The following is a 22,487-nucleotide window of genomic DNA, read 5'->3' on the forward strand; positions in this document are numbered from 1 at the left end:
TGTGACCAGCGTCTGTACTCTCCAGTGTTTGTGTGACCAGCGTCTGTACTCTCCAGTGTTTGTGTGACCAGCGTCTGTACTCTCCAGTGTTTGTGTGACCAGCGTCTGTACTCTCCAGTGTTTGTGTGACCAGCGTCTGTACTCTCCAGTGTTGGTGACCAGCGTCTGTACTCTCCAGTGTTGGTGTGACCAGCGTCTGTACTCTCCAGTGTTTGTGACCAGCGTCTGTACTCTCCAGTGTTTGTGACCAGTGTCTGTACTCTCCAGTGTTTGTGTGACCAGCGTCTGTACTCTCCAGTGTTTGTGTGACCAGCGTCTGTACTCTCCAGTGTTTGTGTGACCAGCGTCTGTACTCTCCAGTGTTTGTGTGACCAGCGTCTGTACTCTCCAGTGTTTGTGTGACCAGCGTCTGTACTCTCCAGTGTTTGTGTGACCAGCGTCTGTACTCTCCAGTGTTTGTGTGACCAGCGTCTGTACTCTCCACACTTCTGTTGTTCACGTGTTATTATTCTGTTCAGTCCACGTGGCATCAATAATGGTGTTGTATAATAAAGCAAGTAATGTTCTATCAAGCACTTTTCCTGCCAGCAGCCTCACTATAACTAACAAATACTATTATATACAATTTCGTCCTTACAACGAGTAATGTTCTTGACAAAATACCAACATCTACAAACCCCGCCATCAAACTCTCGACTTAATAAGAAACGCGGCGTCAGGAAAATTAATGTTTGATCTTATTAACAAATACAATAGTTCTTCTATGGTTAGTGAATAGTAAAATAGATGGGGGTATCCTGCGGTGCCCGGGTCGATCCCTAAACTTTGTGGCATGTAAGTGTTGGGAGCCCCGGGTCAACCCCGACCTGTCTGTGAGACTCGTGGATCAAACAGGGTTAGTTATCTTCTTGAGGTTATCTTGAGATGATTTCGGGGCTTAGCGTTCCCGCGGCCCGGTTCTCGACCAGGCTTCCTTTTTGTTATACACACCCCAGGAAGCAGCCTGTAGCAGCTGTCTAAATCCCAGGTACCTATTTACTGCTTGGTAACAGAGGCATTAGGGTGAAAGAAACTTTTTGCCCATTTGTTTCCGCCTCCACCGGGGATCGAACCCTGAACCTCAGGACTACGAATCCGAAGCCCTGTCCACTCAGCTATCAGGCGCCCTCACTTCAACGTTTGGGTCACGACCCAGCACTGGGCCGCGAGATGCTTATCACTTGGCCGCGAGATAATAAATATTATACCTTAACATTTACAAATATATGTTAAGAGGAAATTTGACAAAACTGACTGTGTTTAACATAAAACAACAGGATCAGTCATATTCATTGTGCTGAATAAATGTGTAGTTGGACAATATAATTGACTGGTGAAATTGTAAAGCAATTAATAGTGATGATGCTACTAATTTTATTGGAAGAAATGGTATTGTTTAATACAAATATTGAAGCTTTAGCTTTCAAGGATATCTCTGACCAATGAGGGAGATGACCATGGCTTGGGCTTGCCTCACCCCGTAAGACTAGCCCCAAACGTCTTGGACAGACGACAGACATATCTTCTCAATTATAGGGACATATACTGCCTTTCCTTGAAATTACAACTATTGTACTGTCCTTTGCAAGAAAATACTGACAGCCAGAAAATATTAAATCTATATAAATAAAAATGTAAATGTTCGTTTTGTTCAAAATCGCTAATCTCCGAAAGTTCTTCACCGATTGCTTTGAAAATTTCACACGACATTCATTCGAATACGCGCATGATTTTTTATACCTACTATATAGACGTCACGTCTGTGACAGGTAAAAACATTTTTTTTTCAACTGTGTTTCTCATGTGAGTTTTCATCCCAGGGAAATCTCCAAAACCTCCTTACCGATTGCTTTGAAATTTTGACGCAACGTTGCATTCGAGTATGTGCATGTTTGATATACCTGCTATATACATACTACACATGTGACAGGTAAAAACATGTTTTTTTTTAAACTGGCCATCTGTTGGACGTAAAAACAACACACACTGTAATCTCCGAAAGTTCTTCACGAATTGCTTTGAAATTTGGACTCAACGTTGTATTCGAATACGCGCATATTTTTATATACCTACTATATACATACCACACCTGTGACAGGTAAAAACGTGCTATTTTTGAAAAACAGCGCCATCTGATGCACGTAAAAGTAACACACGCTATACTAAATATTTTATGATTCTATTTCAGTGTTTCCGATTGCATTGTTAAATTGAATTTTCATAGATTTTGATTTATTTTCATTTAGATGTAATTGTTCATTTTGAACAAAACGAACATTTACATTGCATTGTTAAATTGAATTTTCATAGAGTTCGATTTATTTTCATGTTGATGAAATTATTTTGTGTGACATTGCATTGGTATTGAGATGTGTCATTTACCATATCGTTCATTTCGTGAGTATCGTTTATTTTTTTATCTTTTCATTGTTTTTTACTTTGTTTTATTAACTGTTCTTATTTTTCAGTGATGGGAACATCAGATCATTTCGTATTCCCATTTTTCTGATGGGAACATCAGATCATTTGGAAATGCATCAGACAGGGGAGTTAGGAATGGTGGGAAGAACGAGGCGATTGGGGAGTGGGGGTTTGGTGGGAAAGCTGAGGGAATGGTGGGTACGACAAGGAGACGGGGGAGTGGGGAAGACGAGTAGATGGGGGGAGTGGGGAAGAGGAGGGGACGGGGGAGTGGGGAAGAGGAGGGGACGGGGCAGTGGGGAAGACGAGGGGACGGAGGAGTGGGGAAGAGGAGGGGACGGGGGAGTGGGAAAGAGGAGGGGACGGGGGAGTGGGGAATGGTGGAGAGGATGAAAGAACGGGTGAGTGGGAGATATTGGAGAGGACGAGGGAAGGGGGGAATGATGGGGAGGACGAAGGGACGGGGGGAGTGGGGGTTGGTGGGGAGGATGAGGGGACAGGGGAGGGGGGAATAGTGGGGAGGACGGGGGAAGGGGTAATGGTGGGGAGGACGAGGACGGTTCAGTTGGGAGGAATATGGGACGGGGGAGGAGGGGAATGGTGAGGAGGACGAGGGGACAGAGGAGGATTGCTGTGGCTCAGCGACTCCCAAACGATGCTGAGCCACAGCAACGCGTGGCCGGGTACAGCTAGTATCCTTAATAAATTCAAGAAAGGAATATGAGGAATTCTGATACAAAAGCGAGGGAACTGAAAGCTGAGGTTGCGCGGATGTTCCGTAAGGTGGTAGTGAAGGCAGCAAATATGTGATTGGAGGGCAAGGTTGAATAGGTAAGACACATGGGTGGAGGTAGTAATGGTTTCATATGTGGTTAATTAAGGTAATGGAGGTTGATGTTAGGTAAAAGTGAAGACAAGGGGTGATGATCGAGGTGCTGACCTTGTTGTTTTGCTGCTGGGCGAGGGAGATGAGACTTTCCATGAGGTCTCCGTCCTTTGCTGAGGCGTCGGTGAAGCAGAAGATGTCCCCGTACGCTGGAGTCGCCGACAGCGCCAGCTGGAGGAGCAACGGTATGTCAGGGCTGAGGTTATGGTGGTCATACTTGTGGCTGTCAATATGTGTGTGGAGGGGGGGAGGGTGTCTGCTTGCCGACAGTTAGTAAGTACATATACTAAAGTTGAGCTACACTTCAAATGGTATTGTTGAGTTTGTGTATGTGGAACCGAATGTCCCTGAGTTGAGCCTTAACAATTTGTCCCATCCAGCTTCATGTGTTGGAAGGTTTCCCAAGCCATCCCCATCAACTGTAGTGGCGTTACTAGAAACTTTGCTTTGTTAAGTGTCTTTCACGTTCAGTTGCGTGTTCTGTGGAACTTGTCACCGTCAATTTTGGCTTGGCATTTAATATGATGCACATGTATATAGGCTAGTGTAAATACACCTAGTGTAAATACACCTAGTGTAAATACACCTAGTGTAAATACACCTAGTGTAAATACACCTAGTGTAAATACACCTAGTGTAAATACACCTATTCTGTATGGAACGTTTTGGCTTTACCTGATCTTTGCTAATAACTAATTGTTGCGTATTATGCAATCAGTCCTCACACTAGGCTGTTTAAAACAGCGGCCGTCCTCCTCAGAAGCATTCATCAATTATCAACATACAGTGTATTAAAAATTAGTTTGTTCTAATATATAAATTAATATTATTATAAATACAACTGATATGTATAGTTAGGTGTAGGTCAGGTTAGTGTGAGGGGAATGGATAAACAGCTATCTTAAAATGTGTGATGAAGAGTACACACCGCCATTTTAACCCTCACTGAGTGCACAGAGTAAGTGCACCGAGTCTAGTTTCTTAATTTCGAAACTTGACCCTGCCTTGGCGGGTATCTGGTGACCTCTCGTCATCAGGACCTCCCCTCACCACCTGTGTCAACACAGGCCTCCACCAGTAACGAGCATCACGCCACCCGAGGGTAGGCCCTGAGTGGGTTAGGCACTAGGTGCCTGGCCGCTGATTGGTTCTTTCAAAGAACAACAAAGACAAGTGTGTGAAGCCGCCAGGGTAGGCCGCCTCACGCTGTCCTGCATTCTGTATCCTGTCGCTAACTTGTGTGGACGTGATCCTTCCAGCTGTCGGCCAACAGTGGAATATCCGTCTAACGCGACTTTAACCCCATTCTCGATATTTAATTTTTTTATTGTTATTTGCCAGTTGTGCTTTGCTATTGCAAGTGCTGATTGTAATTGAGTCCGAGTGTCTCCATTGTTCAGTTAGTTCACTGTTATTGCTCTTTGCCCAAACAAGAGGGTCCGAGACGTGTTCTTATGATTTTTACCAGCCTAGAGCAGTGGGATAGTTTCCTACTGCACTGGTAATTGAGTAGTCAATGGTCAAGTGAACTCAGGACATTAACGTAACGTTAACCTGTTATTGTGTTGTATTAATAAGTTTGTTGAATGAATAATTGTTAATGCAAACGTGTCTTTACGTCATATATTTCAAGAGTACTGTCCCCTACGAGTGCCCTGCTGCAAGCTACAACCTTGTCTTGGGAATTTTACTAGTGTCGGCTCTTTGGATCGAACCTAATTATAGCCCAAACACTGAATACTTAAATTTAGTGTGAGAATCCATTGGCTACCCTTAAGATTCCTACAAGCAATTGAGGAGTCAACGACTTAGTGGTAGACATATCAGGTAATTGGATTCCGGCATTTGCTCTTGCCTATTTCTTACTGAGTAAAAATGTCACGTCTTTAACCCAACACGGAACCTGTAGGTATTTTGCAGTTCTCAGAAATATGAATCTCACAGTTAGGTTTTTAGGATCTATTGGAGATTATTTGTATTTGAAGTACGTGGGTGAAGCATTTATAGAATATTGAGGTTCGAACAGAGGACGTGAGTGAAGCACTTGTTCCGGAAGTGTTCCGACATCATCAGTTGTGAGTCGTGTGTAAACTGCTTTTATTCATAAACATGGGCTTTGGCGGCTAGATTAACGAACTTGGATCTTTGTATGTGAGGATGGGTTGAGTTCATAATGGTCATGTTCGAAAAATATTCGATGTTCGAACCTGCTCTCAAAATGTCTTGCCAGAAAATTTTTGAAACAAGGCAAGACTCAAATTACGACCGAATGGTATTGGTCATTGTGCTTAACATAAAACTTGCCCCTTGGTTGAGCTCAGCATAAAGAAGTACGAGGCTTCACATCTATGTCCGATCACTTCTCTAAATGGCATTACTTTGACAGCGCAAATGGAAGTGGTCTGACCCAAGAAGTTATCAGCTTTACTGATAACTGCTGCTGATGATAGCCAGTGTGTGTGGTGTTCAAGCGTGTGCCTGTTAACTCTATGATCCTTCTACCTCTTTGATTAAGGAAGTGTGCTTATTTTCTTCGCGAGTGCATTCATTAATAAGTTGCATTAAGTGTATTTTACCATGTTCTTGCAAATGTACAGACTATATTCACAGTTCATTGAAATGTGTGAAAGGAAGATACGAGTCTAAGGTGGCGTTGAAAACTGTGATGTGGAGGAGTCATCTAACCTGGAGGCCGCTCCAGAACTTCTCAGGCTCGTCGCCACCGCCGCCGGCTGTCAGGGCGTTGACGGCGGCCAGGAACTCCTCAGAGTCGTCGGTCTTCAGTAGAGGCCCCACACCTGTAGGGAACAACCATTATTACTCTCCTTCCCTTCACTCTCCCACGCTCATTGAAACGTTGCCCTACACTGATGGACACGCTCCCTATACTGATAGATATGTTCCTATACTGATGGACACGTTCCGACGCTGATGGACACGCACCCTATACTGATGGATACACTGCCACACTGATGGACACACTCCCACACTGATGGACATGCTCCCTATACTGATAGATATGTTCCTATACTGATGGACACGCACCCTATACTGATGGATACACTGCCACACTGATGGACACACTCCCACACTGATGGACACACTCCTACACTGATAGACACACTCCTACACTGATAGACACACTCCTACACTGATGGACACACTCCTACACTGATGGACACACTCATACAGTGATGGCCACATCCCTACACTGATGGACACATTCCACTGATTGACACACATTTACACTGATTGACAAACCCCCTACACTGATGGACAAACCCCCTACACTGATGGACACGTTCCTATACTGATGGACACACTTCTACACAGATGGACATGTTCCTACACTGATGGACACGCTCCTACACTGATGGACACACTCCTACACTGATGGCAACGCTTCTACACTGATGGACACGCTCCTACACTGATGGACACACTCCTACACTGATGGACACGCTCCTACACTGATGGACACGCTCCTACACTGATGGACACACTCCTACACTGATGGACACGCTCCTACACTGATGGACACGCTCCTACACTGATGGACACACTCCTACACTGATGGCAACGCTTCTACACTGATGGACACGCTCCTACACTGATGGACACACTCCTACACTGATGGACACGCTCCTACACTGATGGACACGCTCCTACACTGATGGACACACTCCTACACTGATGGACACGCTCCTACACTGATGGACACGCTCCTACAATGATGACCACGCTCCTACACTGATGGACACACTCCTACACTGATGGACACACTCCTACACTGATGGACACACTCCTACACTGATTTACACACTCCTACACTGATGGACACACTCCTACACTGATGGACGCACTCCTACACTGATGGACACACTCCTACACTGATGGCCACACCTACACTGATGGACAAACTCCTACACTGATGGATACACTCCTAAATTGATGGACACACTCCTACACTGATGGACACACTCCTACACTGATAGATACACTCCTACACTGATGGACACTCCTCTGATGGACACTCCTACTCTGATGGACACACTCCTACACTGATGGCCACACTTCTACACTGATGGATACACTCCTACACTGATGGACACACTTCTACACTGATGGGCACACTCCAACACTGATGGCCACACTCCTACACTGATAGTCACACTCCTACACTGATGGACGCACTCCTATACTGATGGACACACCTTTACACTGATGGACACACCCCTACACTGATAGACACACTCCGACACTGACGGACGCACCCCTACACTGATAGACACACTCCTACATTGATGACATACTCCTACACTGATGGCCACACTCCTACACTGATGGCCACACTCCTACACTGATGGCCACACTCCTACACTGATGGACGCACTCTTATACTGATGGACACACCTTACACTGATGGACGCACTAATACACCGATGGCCACACTCCTACACTGATAGACACACTCTTACACTGATGGCCACACTCCTACACTGATGGACACACTCCTACTCTGATGGACGCACACCTACACTGTTGGACACACACTCCCACTTTCATGGACGCACTTCTACACTGATGGCCACACCCCTACACTGATGGACACTCCTACTCTGATGGACGCACTAATACACTGATGGACACACCCCTACACTGATGGACACTCCTACTCTGATGGACGCACTAATACACTGATGGACACACTCCTACACTGATGGCCACACTCCTACACTGATGAACACTCCTACTCTGATGGAGGCACTAATACACTGATGGACACACTCCTACACTGATGGATACACTCCTACACTGATGGCCACACTCCTACACTGATGGATACACTCCTACTCTGATGGACACACTCCTACATTGATGGACACACTCCTACACTGATGGATACACTCCTACACTGATGGACACACTCCCACTTTGATGGATACACTCCTACACTGATGGCCACACTCTTACACTGATGGACACACTACTACACTGATGGACACACTCTTACACTGATGGACACGCTCCTACACAGATGGCCACACTCCTACACTGATGGTCACACTCCTACACTGATGGCCACACTCCTACACTGATGGCCACACTCCTACACTGATGGCCACACTCCTACACTGATGGATACACTCCTACTCTGATGGACACACTCCTACACTGATGGACACACTCCTACTCTGATGGACACACTCCTACACTGATGGACACACCTTTACACTAATGAACACACTCCTACACTGATGGACACACTCCTACACTGATGGACACACTCCTACACTGATGGACACACTCCTACTCTGATGGACGCACACCTACACTGATGGACACCTTTACACTGATGGACACACTCCTACACTGATGGACACACTCCTACTCTGATGGACACACTCCTACACTGATGGACACACCCCTACACTGATGGACACACTACTACACTGATGGACACACTCCTACACTGATGGACACACTCCTACTCTGATGGACACACTCCTACACTAATGGACGCGCTCCTACACTGACGGACACACTGATAGACACGCTCCTACACTGGACACGCTATTACACTGCTGGACACGCTCCTACACTGGACACGCTCCTACACTGATGGACACACTCCTACACTGATAGACTCGCTTCTACACTGATGGACACGCTTCTACACTGACGGACACACTGATAGACACGCTCCTACACTGATGGACACACTCCTACACTGATAGACTCGCTTCTACACTGCTGGACACGCTCCTTCACTGATGGACACGCTCCTACACTGGACACGCTCCTACACTGATGGACACGCTCCTACACTGATGGACACGCTCCTACACTGATGGACATGCTCCTACACTGATGGACACACTCCTACACTGATAGACACGCTTCTACACTGATGGACACGCTTCTACACTGATGGACACACTCCTACACTGATAGACACGCTTCTACACTGATGGACACGCTTCTACACTGATGGACACGCTTCTACACTGATGGACACGCTCTTACTGACAAGGTGATCTAGATAAACTTACTCGGGTCATTGTAAGGTGCCAGGACGTATATTTCAGGGTTAGAGTTGGCCACGATCTGAGCGACCTGATCCTGCACGGCTGCAATGTCGTCGCCCATTGATCCTGCAACACACTCACTCATAAGTAACAGTTCATGTGATGATGATGAATATGTTACCATTGATGTATTGATGGATACGTAATGGTAAAATATTAGTTTCTGGTGATACACAGGTCCATTATATATATAGATAGGACTTTCTGCTCTAGAGAAGCAAGGCAACATTAGGGGTATGTTTTCGGGGACCAAGAATAATTATAATGAACAATTTATTGTCAGGAGATATTATAAAGGTCATCGCCTTTATAAACATCGGTAGTGTTTTCAATGTTAAGTCTTATATGACCTAGCTGTAGTGCCGATGGTATGGGAGGGGGGTGTGGGGAGAACTACTCCCTTTCCCTACCCGTCGTAACTAACCTGTAGTGTCGATACATATAGAGAGCGCCGAGCCTTCGTACAGGTCGAAGAGGCGACGGTACATGTCGGCCCCCACAGCCTGCAGAACCTGCTTCAGGTAGTAGTCCGTAGCCTGCAGGAAGGGAAATGACAGCTGGGGTTAGTTTGATGAATGTACCCCTGGTGCTGTGTATGCCTGTTTGAACTCTAGCAATGTTCACATTTATGTGTATGACTGCTTACAATGTAGTACTGCATGACCATTTGTGGTGGTGTACAGACTCTTGCAGCGTGGCGGTGTACGGACGCTTGCAGCGTGGCGGTGTACGGACGCTTGCAGCGTGGCGGTGTACGGACGCTTGCAGCGTGGCGGTGTACGGACGCTTGCAGCGTGGCGGTGTACGGACGCTTGCAGCGTGGCGGTGTACGGACGCTTGCAGCGTGGCGGTGTACGGATGCTTGCAGCGTGGCGGTGTACGGACGCTTGCAGCGTGGCGGTGTACGGATGCTTGCAGCGTGGCGGTGTACGGACGCTTGCAGCGTGGCGGTTTACGGACGCTTGCAGCGTGGCGGTGTACGGACGCTTGCAGCGTGGCGGTGTACGGACGCTTGCAGCGTGGCGGTGTACGGACGCTTGCAGCGTGGCGGTGTACGGACGCTTGCAGCGTGGCGGTGTACAGACGCTTGCAGCGTGGCGGTGTACGGACGCTTGCAGCGTGGCGGTGTACGGACGCTTGCAGCGTGGCGGTTTACGGACGCTTGCAGCGTGGCGGTGTAAGGACGCTTGCAGCGTGGCAGTGTAAGGACGCTTGCAGCGTGGCGGTGTACGGACGCTTGCAGCGTGGCGGTGTAAGGACGTTTGCAGCGTGGCGGTTTACGGACGCTTGCAGAGTGGTGGTGTAAGGACGCTTGCAGCGTGGCGGTTTACGGACGCTTGCAGCGTGGTGGTTTACGGACGCTTGCAGCGTGGCGGTTTACGGACGCTTGCAGCGTGGCGGTGTAAGGACGCTTGCAGCGTGGCAGTGTAAGGACGTTTGCAGCGTGGCGGTGTACGGACGCTTGCAGCGTGGCGGTTTACGGACGCTTGCAGCGTGGCGGTGTAAGGACGCTTGCAGCGTGGCGGTGTACGGACGCTTGCAGCGTGGCGGTGTACGGACGCTTGCAGCGTGGCGGTGTACGGACGCTTGCAGCGTGGCGGTGTACGGACGCTTGCAGCGTGGCGGTTTACGGACGCTTGCAGCGTGGCGGTGTAAGGACGCTTGCAGCGTGGCAGTTTACGGACGCTTGCAGCGTGGCGGTTTACGGACGCTTGCAGCGTGGCGGTGTAAGGACGCTTGCAGCGTGGCGGTGTACGGACGCTTGCAGCATGGCGGTGTACGGACGCTTGCAGCGTGGCGGTGTACGGACGCTTGCAGCGTGGCGGTGTAAGGACGCTTTCGGTATGAAAATATTTCTGTTACTTTATAAAATTCAACATTGAAAAATGTTTAAGTATTACAGATATAACTTGCCTCTATAATAAAACAGTCCCTGTGGCGCAGTGGTAAAACACTAGCCCGGTACTTCGCAAGCGATTTAACCTGGGTTCGTATCTTGCCCGAGGAGGATTGATTAGGTGATCAGCAGTGAATTGGTACCTTACTTTTAAACGATTTGACGGGTCGTATTCCAGGGAAAATGAGGATTAAAGACCTGATCGAAGCGCTGTGCGCGCTAGTGGCTTTAGAAGAATGTAAGGACTTGTATATAATATAAATAAGAAAACACTTCATTTCCCCTTAGAACATGGTGGATATAAAACAAAATGGCATAATTGCTAAAGGAAGACAACCGACCACCCCGGACCCTACGAGCATGTAAACATGAGATTTGGTGTCCTCTCACTTCTTTTGGTTTTGTACAGTTATAATGCTGAAAATTCAATGTTTCGGTGGACACGCAACCAAAATATATTTGCATGTTAGGCTTATATCGAGGTCCCACTAGAGAGTCGAATTGCTGACCCCTTCCCCAGGATACAACCCCACAAGAAAGGACCTTTCTGGCCAAAAAACAAATGCAAAAGTGGAATCCGTCGTTTAGTCAGGCATGTAAGGTAGCAGGGCAGCTAAGCACAAGGGTATAGAGGAACTACAGAAATAATAGGACATCAGACAGCAGAGGGGATATACCAGAGGGACAGAAATGCCCTCTCCTAAGTGTGAGGAAAGAGGCAGAGAGACAATGAAAATAACATAGCACATAAAGCAAAGACCCAACCTAAACTGCTGTGCAGCCACATCAGGAGGAAAACAGCAGTGAAAGAACAGGTGATGAAACTGAAAAAGGCAGAGGATGGGTACACAGAGAATGACAAGATGTGTAAAGAATTCAACACGAGATTCTAGGTCTTCACGATAGACCAAGAAGAAATCCCTGAACTAAGAAGAGGTGGCAATAACCGAAGAAGACTTGGAAGAGATGGGATTTGGAGGTATCTACTTGATCTAGAAACGACTAAAGCTGTTGGACCTGATGGAATTTCACCATGGATGCTATAAGAGAATGTCAGAGCACTTTGTGTGCCACTATCTATGCTTTATAACAAGTCACTGGAAACGGGAGACCTACCAGAGAGTTGGAAGACAGCTAACGTAGCCTTAATCTACAAAAAAGGGGATAGGCAGAAAGCCCTAAACTACAGGCCGGTGTCCTTAACTTGTGTGCCATGCAAGGTGATTGAGACGATCGTGAGAAAAAGCCTGGTAGCACATCTGGAGAGAAGGGACTTTGTAACACGTCACTAGCACGGGTTCAGGGAAGGCAAGTCGTGTATCACAAGTTTAATAAAATTCTATGACCAAGCATTAAGAAAGAAAGTTAAAGATGGGCAGACTGCATTTTCTTGGACTGTCAGACAGCTTTTGACACAGTACCCCATAATAGACTGTTGCACAAGTTAGAGAAACAAGCTGGAATAAGTGGTAGGGTGTTCCAATGGATAAGGGAGTACCTACACAACAGGAAACAGAGAAGTTACTGTGAGGGGTGAGATCTCAGACTGGCGTGATGTCAACAGCGGGGTCCCGCAGGTGTTCTGTACTCAAACCTATCCTGTTTCTGATATATCTGAATGATATTCCAGAAGGTATAGACTCACTCCTCTCATGTTTGCTGATGATGCTTAAATTATGAGAAGGATTAAGACAGGACAGCAAGAGGCTACAGGATGACCTGGGACAGACTGAAGGAATGGTCCAACAAATGGCTACTAGAGTTTAATTCGAGTAAGTGCAAAGTGATTAAGATAGGCATAGAGAGGTGGAGGCCAAACACTAGGTACAATCTGGGAGAGCAAATCCTTCAGAAGTCAGGACAAAAGAAAGATTTGGGGATTGATATCACAACAGACCTGTCCCCTGAAACCCATATCAAAAGGATAACATCAGCGGTGTATGCAGGGCTGGCGAACATAAGAACTGCCTTCAGAAACTTTTGTAAGGAATCATTCAGAACCTAGTATACTGCATATGTCAGATCAATACTGGAATATGCAGCTCCAGCGTGGAGTCCACATCTAGTCAAACACAAAACGAAGTTAGAAAATGTTCAGAGGTATACCACCAGACTAGTCCCCAAGCTGAAAGGAATTAGCTATGTGGAAGGATTTCTGGAACTGGACCTCACGACATTAGAAGACACAAGTGTTAGGGTAGACATGATCTCTACCTACAAAATTTTCAGAGGAATTGATAGGGGTAGATAAAGATAAACTGTTTAACACGGGTGGAACAAGGGAGAGACAGGTGGAGACTGAGTACCCAAATACCACATGGACGTTAGAAAGAGCTTTTTCAGTGTCAGAGTAGTTAACAGATAAAATGCATTAGGCAGTGATGTGGTGGAGGCAGACTCCATACACAGTTTTATATGTAGATATGATAGAGCCCAGTAGGCTCAGGAATCTGTACACCTGTTGATTAACACTTGAGAGGCGGGACCAAAGAGCCAGAGCTCTATCCCCGCAAGCACAACTAGGTGAGTATAAGAAGCTGATTAACTCCTGGATACCTATTTACTGCTAAGTGAACATGACATGATAGGAAACTTGCCCACCTATTTCTGTCCCGCCCGAGATTCGTACCCGAAATTCCAGATTGTGAGTCGAAAACGAACTCTACTCTATTACCAGGACATAATAGATATAAAAATTATATATATATATATATATATATATATATATATATATATATATATATATATATATATATATATATACGAACAAGCCTGAATGGTCCCCAGGACTATATATATGAAATATATATATATATATATATATATATATATATATATATATAGAGAGAGAGAGAGAGAGAGAGAGAGAGAGAGAGAGAGAGAGAGAGAGAGAGAGAGAGAGAGAGAGAGAGAGAGAGATAAAATCAGTGACTTGCATTTGCTTAACCCTTATCATGTGGTTATAATTATGTGAAACACTAAACTCCAGTGGGTAATAATATATTGTCATACATAACCGTTGCAGTGTACATTAATTTATTAGTAACTCTTTTTAAATATAATGTACAGGGGAATTATAAAAGCCAATGTAAAACAACATCCATTGGGTTTGATTAAAATCTTTAGTGCCCCCAATTGTTATTTTGTGCTGCCGTTCACAGGACGACTATGGGGTGTCCAGTAAACTTCCACTCACAGGAGGAGTATGGGGTGTCCAGTAAACTTCCACTCACAGGAGGAGTATGGGGTGTCCAGTAAACTTCCACTCACAGGAGGAGTATGGGGTGTCCAGTAAACTTCCACTCACAGGAGGAGTATGGGGTGTCCAGTAAACTTCCACTCACAGGAGGAGTATGGGGTGTCCAGTAAACTTCCACTCACAGGAGGAGTATGGGGTGTCCAGTAAACTTCCACTCACAGAAGGAGTATGGGGTGTCCAGTAAACTTCCACTCACAGGAGGAGTATGGGGTGTCCAGTAAACTTCCACTCACAGAAGGAGTATGGGGTGTCCAGTAAAATAGCCGTAGCTGGCGGCAACTATAGAAATCATGTAGAGTTGCAAGGGGTCCCGGTAGTACAGTCGGGTTCGTTCACGACTCATAATCTAGAATCCCGGGGCCAGATTCACAAAGCAGTTACGCAAGTACTTACGAACTTGTACATCTTTTCTCAATCTTTGGCGCCTTTGTTTACAATTATTAAACAGTTAATGAGCTCCGAAGCACCAGGAGGCTGTTTATAACAATAACAACAGTTGCTTGGGAAGTTTTCATGGTTGTAAACTGTTTAATAAATGTAACCAAAGCCGTCAATGATTGAGGAAAGATGTACACGTTCGTAAGTACTTGCGTAACTGCTGCGTGAATCTGGCCCCCGGGCGGGACATAAATTGTAGGGCGCAAGTTGGTACCCAGAAGTTAGTCAACTTGTTGTGGGGTTGCATTCTGGGGAGAATCAGTAATTCGACCCTGGTGGGGGGTTCTCGAAATAAGCCTAACATGTACTGTACATATAACCAGGCTTCCTGTCCCCCTGACACAATGAATTATTAGTTTTAGGATTTTTGAAATGTATGTTTGACGGCCCTTAAAGGTGATGCAAATTTCCGTTTTCTGTGAAGCTATGGCGACTCCAATACAATGAGAATGTTCAACAGTAACTTAAATAATAAAAAGACTTTATGAAACTGCAGCTGGGCTATTAACCCGTGTCAGGATAAGTAAAGTTGGCTAAATAACCATAATCTTCAAAGAAAACATGACATATTAACATTTTAGGTATTACCCTAAACATATATACACATTTCGCTCATTAAGTTATGGCCGAAACGTTGTGCGTATTTAGTGGCTTTATGTTATATACAAATACAATTATACTTAATTACACTTGGAGCTGTGTATGAAGTCTAAAACTACTCAATTTTTTTTTTCAATGCATTCACTAATGTGACAATGACAACATTTAAAACTATGACCTAATGCAGGGGGATGAGTCACAGTAACGTGGCTAAATTGGAGCGTGGCTAGGAAGATTGATGAAGATTAAGCCACCCAAGAGGTGGCACGGGCATGAATAGCCCGTAATCCAGGCTAGGAAGTTGATGCAGGCAATAAATAGGCAAGAGAGAGGTGAGGAGATATTGCCTGCATCAACTTCCTCATCACAATCGACTTGAGAATGGTCCAGGACGGACCGAAACGTTGTCGTCCCTTCACCTTCTAGTGTGTGGTCTGGTCAACATACTATGACCTAATAATATTCACAATACACACAGAAATCACAATAACGTGATACATCAGATGAACAAATCCACAAGGGATTGGAACAAATTAATAAATCCACATGGGGTTGGAACAAATCCACAAGGGATTGGAATAAATGAACAAATCCTATATGGATTTGTTCATTTGATATATCACGTTATTGTGATTTCTGTGTGTATTGAAATAAGGGCGAAAAGATAAACAGAACCCGGGTGCATGGGGGGAATTGTCTGAAAGCCCGATTGGGTTTCGGAGAAGTTTCGATATCCTAGTGAGGGGCAGTAGCACTCGAATCTATGCATCTGGGAACATCCCGTGCATAGATTCGAACGCTCATCACGGCCCTCATGGATTTATAACATTCGCAACTATGACAATATTCACAACTGTGGCCTATTCCTCTTGTTCGTTTTAAACTCGTACTAAATACTGCCCTTGTCTATTCACCTAAGAATTTTGTATGTGGTGATCACATCTGCCACTTTTCTAGTGTAATGATGGTTAGTTCTTGCAGTGTTTCCTCGTCACTCATAGCCCTCAACTCTGGGAGTAATCCGAAGGCATACTGTTCAACTTTTATCGGGTTTAAAAATAATAATTCATTGTGTCGGGGGACAGGAAGCCAGATTGTATTCATAAACGTTAGGCTTATATCGAGGTTCCCCCTACCCAGCACCCATCCCACAACTTAAGATATTTGTCTTAGATGTTTGGTTACTGACCTGGAGAGCGAGTTGGACGGCTTCGAGGTGGAGGTGGTAGTGAGGAGAGAAGCAAGGGTATGAAGTGTCCTTATTGACGCCCCCGACGGCTGGCTGGCTGCGGCTGTCGTCCAGCACCCCGCCGTGGCTACACTTGCCTCCTGCAATACCCAATTGTCTGCTCTTATAATCTATTGCTTCATAATGCCCGGTTTAGAAATATGTTGTATTTTAATAGGTTTTAATGCAGTGAAATGGTTCATACTTAAATGGTTTGTTTAATATTACTAGAATTGTATTTACTGTGTTTTACTATAAATGTTTGTGTAGCCTACATAACACAACCCGTCTGCGCACTCAGTGCTTCTCTATTTGTTGGCTTGGCATACAACTATACAAATCAATTGCTATTTATTGAAAATAAAAGCTTTTGTACCTTTTTCAGGTCCACTGTGTAGGTTATGTCGGTGCACATGTTTATGTGTGGTGTGCGCACCTGGTGAGACTGTGCCTCCAGATGGACTTTAAGGTTGTGTAACCTTTACCATATCGTGGTCCATGGTTAAGTGTGCATCTGGGGTGACCACGGTGCTGGTACGATCCCCATCCTGCTCCACAAATTTTCTCCTGCACTATTCAAAGTTTTGCCACACCTAAGCCAGCTTACTGCGGGTGGTAGCAACAACGGGGCCACCTTGTCTGTGTCAGGTAGCAACATCTTAGCCAACTTACCCGTTTCTGGTTTGGGCACGAGGTAGCTGGAAGCCGAATCTTCAGGGTAGACGTAGTAGCCACTGCTGAGGCCAGCTCCTGCTATCACGTTCCCCGAGCAGCCCTGCAACATCAGCAGGCTTAGTGCGTCCCTCTGCAGGACTCTAACAAACAAATGCTTCAGCGATCTATCACGTTGTCCAGAGGATCAACTTGTTCTCATTATTTTAGAAACCTGAGGCTAGTCAAATGTTTGGTTATGTTGACAGCATAACACCTGTGTGGTTCTGGGGGTAAAGTATCATTCTGCTCTTGTACGAAGAGTACAGTGTGCTGTAGTAGAGGGGCACAGTGTCTGCTGCAGTACAGGGGGCCAGAGTCTGATGTAGTACGGGGGCAGTGTCTGCTGTAGTACAAGGGGCATAGTGTTTTGCTGCAGTATAGGAGGGGACAGTGTGTGATTAAGTACTAGGAACACAGTCTCTGCTGTATGACAAGGGTACAGTGTCTAGTGTAGTACAGGAGGCACAGTGTCTGCTGTAGTACAGGGGTACACAGTACTGTAGTACTATGGACACAGTATCTGCAGAAGTAAAGGAGATACAGTATCTGCTATAGTACTATGGATACATTGTCTGCTGAAGTACAGGAGACACAGTACTTCTGTAGTACAGGGGATGTAGAGTCTGCTGAAGTACAGGGGACACAGTACTGCTGTAGTACAGGTGATAGTGTAAGTGCTGCTGTAATACAGAGGGTACTGTGTCTGCCGTATTAAAAGATTTACATTGTACTGTAATAAGTACTTAAGACATATATCTTCACCAGTGTAATCACCTCTATCAATTTATATTTTTGTTATTTGTTGATGTAAAAACCTTGCTACAATGTGCCCTTTCATCTTGTCTGATATGTTATAGTGTTTCGGGCAGGTCCTTAATCTGTGTGTCAGTGGCGTTGCTTAAATGTAAAAATACCAATCTTATGTAATCTCACCAACCCCATTGTACCGTCTTGTGAATAAGTTTATTATTATTATTATTATTATTATTAATATTATTATTACATAAAGGTGTACAGTACCTCTGCTGAGGAGCACGAGGTACACACATCCTCTGCATCGTTAGCCAGTCCTTCCATTTCGTTACCAGGTATACCCAACGCCTCCAGGATAGAGTCGTGTCCCTGCTCTATCCAGGTGGAGTGGGCATAGAACTTTTGGATAGAGTGAAGGGAGGTCCCGAGGAGGCTACGGGCGGCAGGATAAGCCTCGTCCCGCAAGATGGCCGTCAGGATCTGGGGGTACCTTGTGACCAGCTTGGCCTGCACCTCGCTCAGTCTCTCTCCGTCACCATGGATGGCCGGGTCGAACCTGTAAGGCAGGAGTCGTGCTCAGGGAGGTGGGGAGTGAGCCAGCAGCTCCACCCACAGATAAACTGACGACGTGACTGCTGCTGGGGACGATATCGTATACGTAAAGAGACGAAGTCGGACAGTGATTTGCAGACAGCTGCTGGAAGGAAGGAATTGGCTGGACGTTGACGGCGAAGATTTGCCACAGAGTTTAATATGATTAGACAATAGAACAATGGAAGATGGCTATACTTAGGTCAAGAACCAGCCAGGGTATGATACAGTATGGACAACCAGATCTTATTTTGCTGCTGGGCTTAAGGCTTATCATCCAGTAGAGTATTATTAAGTCCACCTCAATAGGTTTTTGACCAATCAGCAAGTATACTCGAATCCTAAACCTAGTTCAGGACTAAAGTAAACTCGGAGTATATTCACCTCGTGGGGTACACCTGGTGGTGTACCTCACGAGGTATACCATTGACACAAGCTAATGTGGTGCATTTGGAGAAATATACCTGTACTGAGGCAAGGAATCGGCCTGGACATTGGCGGCAACGATGGAGTTGACAGCCTTGATGAAGCGAGTCGGAGAGGCAGTCTCCCCGTAGTAGGTGTGGAAGAGCTCGGTCAGCGTGGCGTCGGCCGGCAGCAAGAAGTCGGGTCGACCCCCAGGTGGATAGGCCAAGAAGAAGTCACGGATGTTGCGTCGGACGGCCTCTCTGGTGATCCACTCGTGGTCTCTGGTCACCTCAGTCGCCTGTGGAGGACACGACGACCAAGTGGAGTGAGGACCAGCTCCACCTTGTGTACTGTTGGCAGGTGGAGTGAGAACCAGCTCCACCTCGTGTACTGTTGGCAGGTGGAGTGAGGACCAGCTCCACCTCGTGTACTGTTGGCAGGTGGAGAGAGGACCAGCTCCACCTCGTGTACTGTTGGCAGGTGGAGTGAGAACCAGCTCCACCTCGTGTACTGTTGGCAGGTGGAGTGAGGACCAGCTCCACCTCGTGTACTGTTGGCAGGTGGAGAGAGGACCAGCTCCACCTCGTGTACTGTTGGCAGGTGGAGAGAGGACCAGCTCCACCTCGTGTACTGTTGGCAGGTGGAGAGAGGACCAGCTCCACCTCGTGTACTGTTGGCAGGTGTGACAACAGTACACCTTAAGACATATAAGAAACATCCACACAGTTTCAAGCGTAAATAGTATTAGATAAGTGAGGGATAACTGTCATTGAGTACAATGACGGCGTTACACAAGTGGGCGGTGACTGTCATTGAGTACAATGACGATATTAGACAAGTGGGCGGTGACTGTCATTGAGTACAATGACGATATTAGACAAGTGGGCGGTGACTGTCATTGAGTACAATGACGATATTTGACAAGTGGGCGGTGACTGTCATTGGGTACTATGACGATATCAGACAATTGAGTAATGACTGTAATTGGTTACAATGATAATATCAGACAAGTGACTGATGACTGTCAATGAGTACATTGTCTACTTCAAATGTCAAGAACAGTACTGATCTGATAAGGAAAGTCTGGAGTTCAAATGAGGTATATGGCGTTGCATATATATTGTTTAGTGTTTGTGTTGTGACTCCACATACACCAAGTATGATTGGTGTATGGTGTGTTTATACCCTAGTATAGAATAAGGCAGAATAGCCTCATGTAATGTTTCATAAAATATGTTTATAAGTATCTATTATTAAGTTCTATGCATTGCTGTATATAACATTCTGTATATTGTCATGTACCATGTGCACATTGACATGCCGGATGTATTAGGCCAGTATACATATGTATTATGATATATCGATTTCCTTGATTTCAAAAGTAATAACCTAGTGTTACTTTGCACTGATTGTTTTTAGTACTTGATTTACGTATATTGTATAGAGGCAATGTTGTTGCTAGATTGTTTATACCTGTATACTTGTATGATGATGTATTAGAACTTGACTGGTAAAGTGTCTAGAATCCTCCCTTCCCCCCTCCTCCTCCTCCCCCCTCCCTCATGCGTACTGGTCAGGTCACTGATGCCATGTCTCGTCGGTATGAACTCTTTGTTGATTTATTCACACAATTATATTGTGCTATTGGTGTAGCAGAATTCTTTGTTACTTTCTTGAGAAATGTACTGTACGATATTTTATTAGTTATATGTATGTTTAAGGAGTTATAGCTTGTAAATGTCATGTTCTGAGATAAAGATAATCTGAAAGAGTAGTGGCGGATAGTTTGCCGAGTTGGCTAAAGTGTCTCCCGGGGCTCTGCCGAGCCGCCTCCCGTCACTGCTGGGTTGACTTTGAGGACGATTGGCTGCGCTGTGTCGCACTCTGATTTGTGTGGTATTATTATAGTCCATTGACCCTATAATATACAGTATGTACATGTTTCGATGGGAACTGGATCAGTCTGCCGATGTACACCATGTTTGACAGGTGGTAGGTGATATTTACTGTATAAATTGTGGTGGATTCCTGAGGACATTTAAGAGTCTGGACGATATGGCTTCCTCACCCCAGTAGTGATATTTTGTGACACAGCCATTCTGTATTGTTGTTATTAAGCATACTGGAGCTAGTGTACCACTGCACTAGGATACAGCCTAGTGACAGCTAGCTCAGACAGCATGTGTGCAGCCTAGAACATGATATGGATGAGTCCCAAGAGATTGAGTCAACCGGATTTTAGTGTGAAATAATATCGGTGTTGAGAACTTAGTTGTGTTCGTTTGTGTATTTTTTACCGTGCCTTATTGAGATGTCCCAGTAAACTTGTTGTTTTATTTATGTGTTTGTATTTCCCCTAGGCATAATTTGAAGGCCAGTTAGTTTCACAGAGTTTTGACCACATTAGTATTACCAGCGATGCTGTGGAACATCAGGCACATCTTGTCGACCACAGCACCAGTTGATTACTGTTTTTCCTGTTAACAGTTGTGCAACTAGCTTCACAAGATTGTCACCTGTTTAGCTAAATGAACTATGGGGTTCAGTTCCTAAACCCATTATGCGCCTCTGTAACCCTTTCCACCACCGTCCAGGGAATGGGTATGAGGTCCATAATAAAGAAATATAAAAGTATTTCCTGTTCTCGGTGCTTGAAGAGGTGAGGAAGGTATCAGGGTAAACACTAAGCCAGTATGGCAAGATAGCAATGGGAAGGGGATAGGGGGCCAGTATTAGAGCTGGGGTATGAGGAAGGAGTGAAGGCACGGTGCCCAATTGCTTGGACTATCAGGGATCGAACGATATATATACTTTAGGCTTGTAGTTAGGTCCCCCCAAAGTCAAACTTTTTTTGTCCAACTCTGGAATCAAACCCTGGATTCCCGATTCTGAGTGTGAGGGGATGGTTCACCAGCTCACTTACAATGGTGCTCTCCTGCCTGTGGAGGCCAGTACACTTGCTAAGTACACTTGTTAAGTGCGCGGACCTAAGTTTGGTAACCAGTACCCGAAACATCTTGTGTTTGGGCTCATGTGAGAGCCCCAGTCATCAGCATTCCAGAAATGTTACCCTGGCCGGGGTAGCACGTCTGTGGACAGAGTTATAGCAATAGCATCTTTTCATTGTAAGCTTGGAGGGACTCAAGATTTGCGGGGGAACTTCC

The 22,487-nt window shown here is 45.6% G+C and overlaps 1 protein-coding gene across 3 annotated transcripts in view; it reads right to left on the reverse strand.

Annotated features, from left to right (window-relative positions):
- Window positions 1-22,487, reverse strand: part of LOC123755756 (von Willebrand factor A domain-containing protein 7) — a 75,782-nt gene that overhangs the window by 43,898 nt on the left and 9,397 nt on the right. For all 3 annotated transcript variants that reach the window (XM_069300028.1, XM_069300029.1, XM_045738513.2), the window contains exons 2-9: window positions 19,380-19,621; window positions 18,592-18,880; window positions 17,530-17,632; window positions 16,819-16,958; window positions 9,860-9,971; window positions 9,400-9,501; window positions 6,032-6,144; window positions 3,401-3,517 (exon numbers count right to left, since the gene is read on the reverse strand). In XM_069300028.1, the coding sequence (XP_069156129.1) occupies window positions 3,401-3,517; window positions 6,032-6,144; window positions 9,400-9,501; window positions 9,860-9,971; window positions 16,819-16,958; window positions 17,530-17,632; window positions 18,592-18,880; window positions 19,380-19,621 (1,218 nt within the window). The remainder of the gene's footprint in view (window positions 1-3,400; window positions 3,518-6,031; window positions 6,145-9,399; window positions 9,502-9,859; window positions 9,972-16,818; window positions 16,959-17,529; window positions 17,633-18,591; window positions 18,881-19,379; window positions 19,622-22,487) is intronic.

This window comes from Procambarus clarkii, chromosome 43, assembly GCF_040958095.1.
Source record: "Procambarus clarkii isolate CNS0578487 chromosome 43, FALCON_Pclarkii_2.0, whole genome shotgun sequence".
NCBI lineage: Eukaryota > Metazoa > Arthropoda > Malacostraca > Decapoda > Cambaridae > Procambarus > Procambarus clarkii.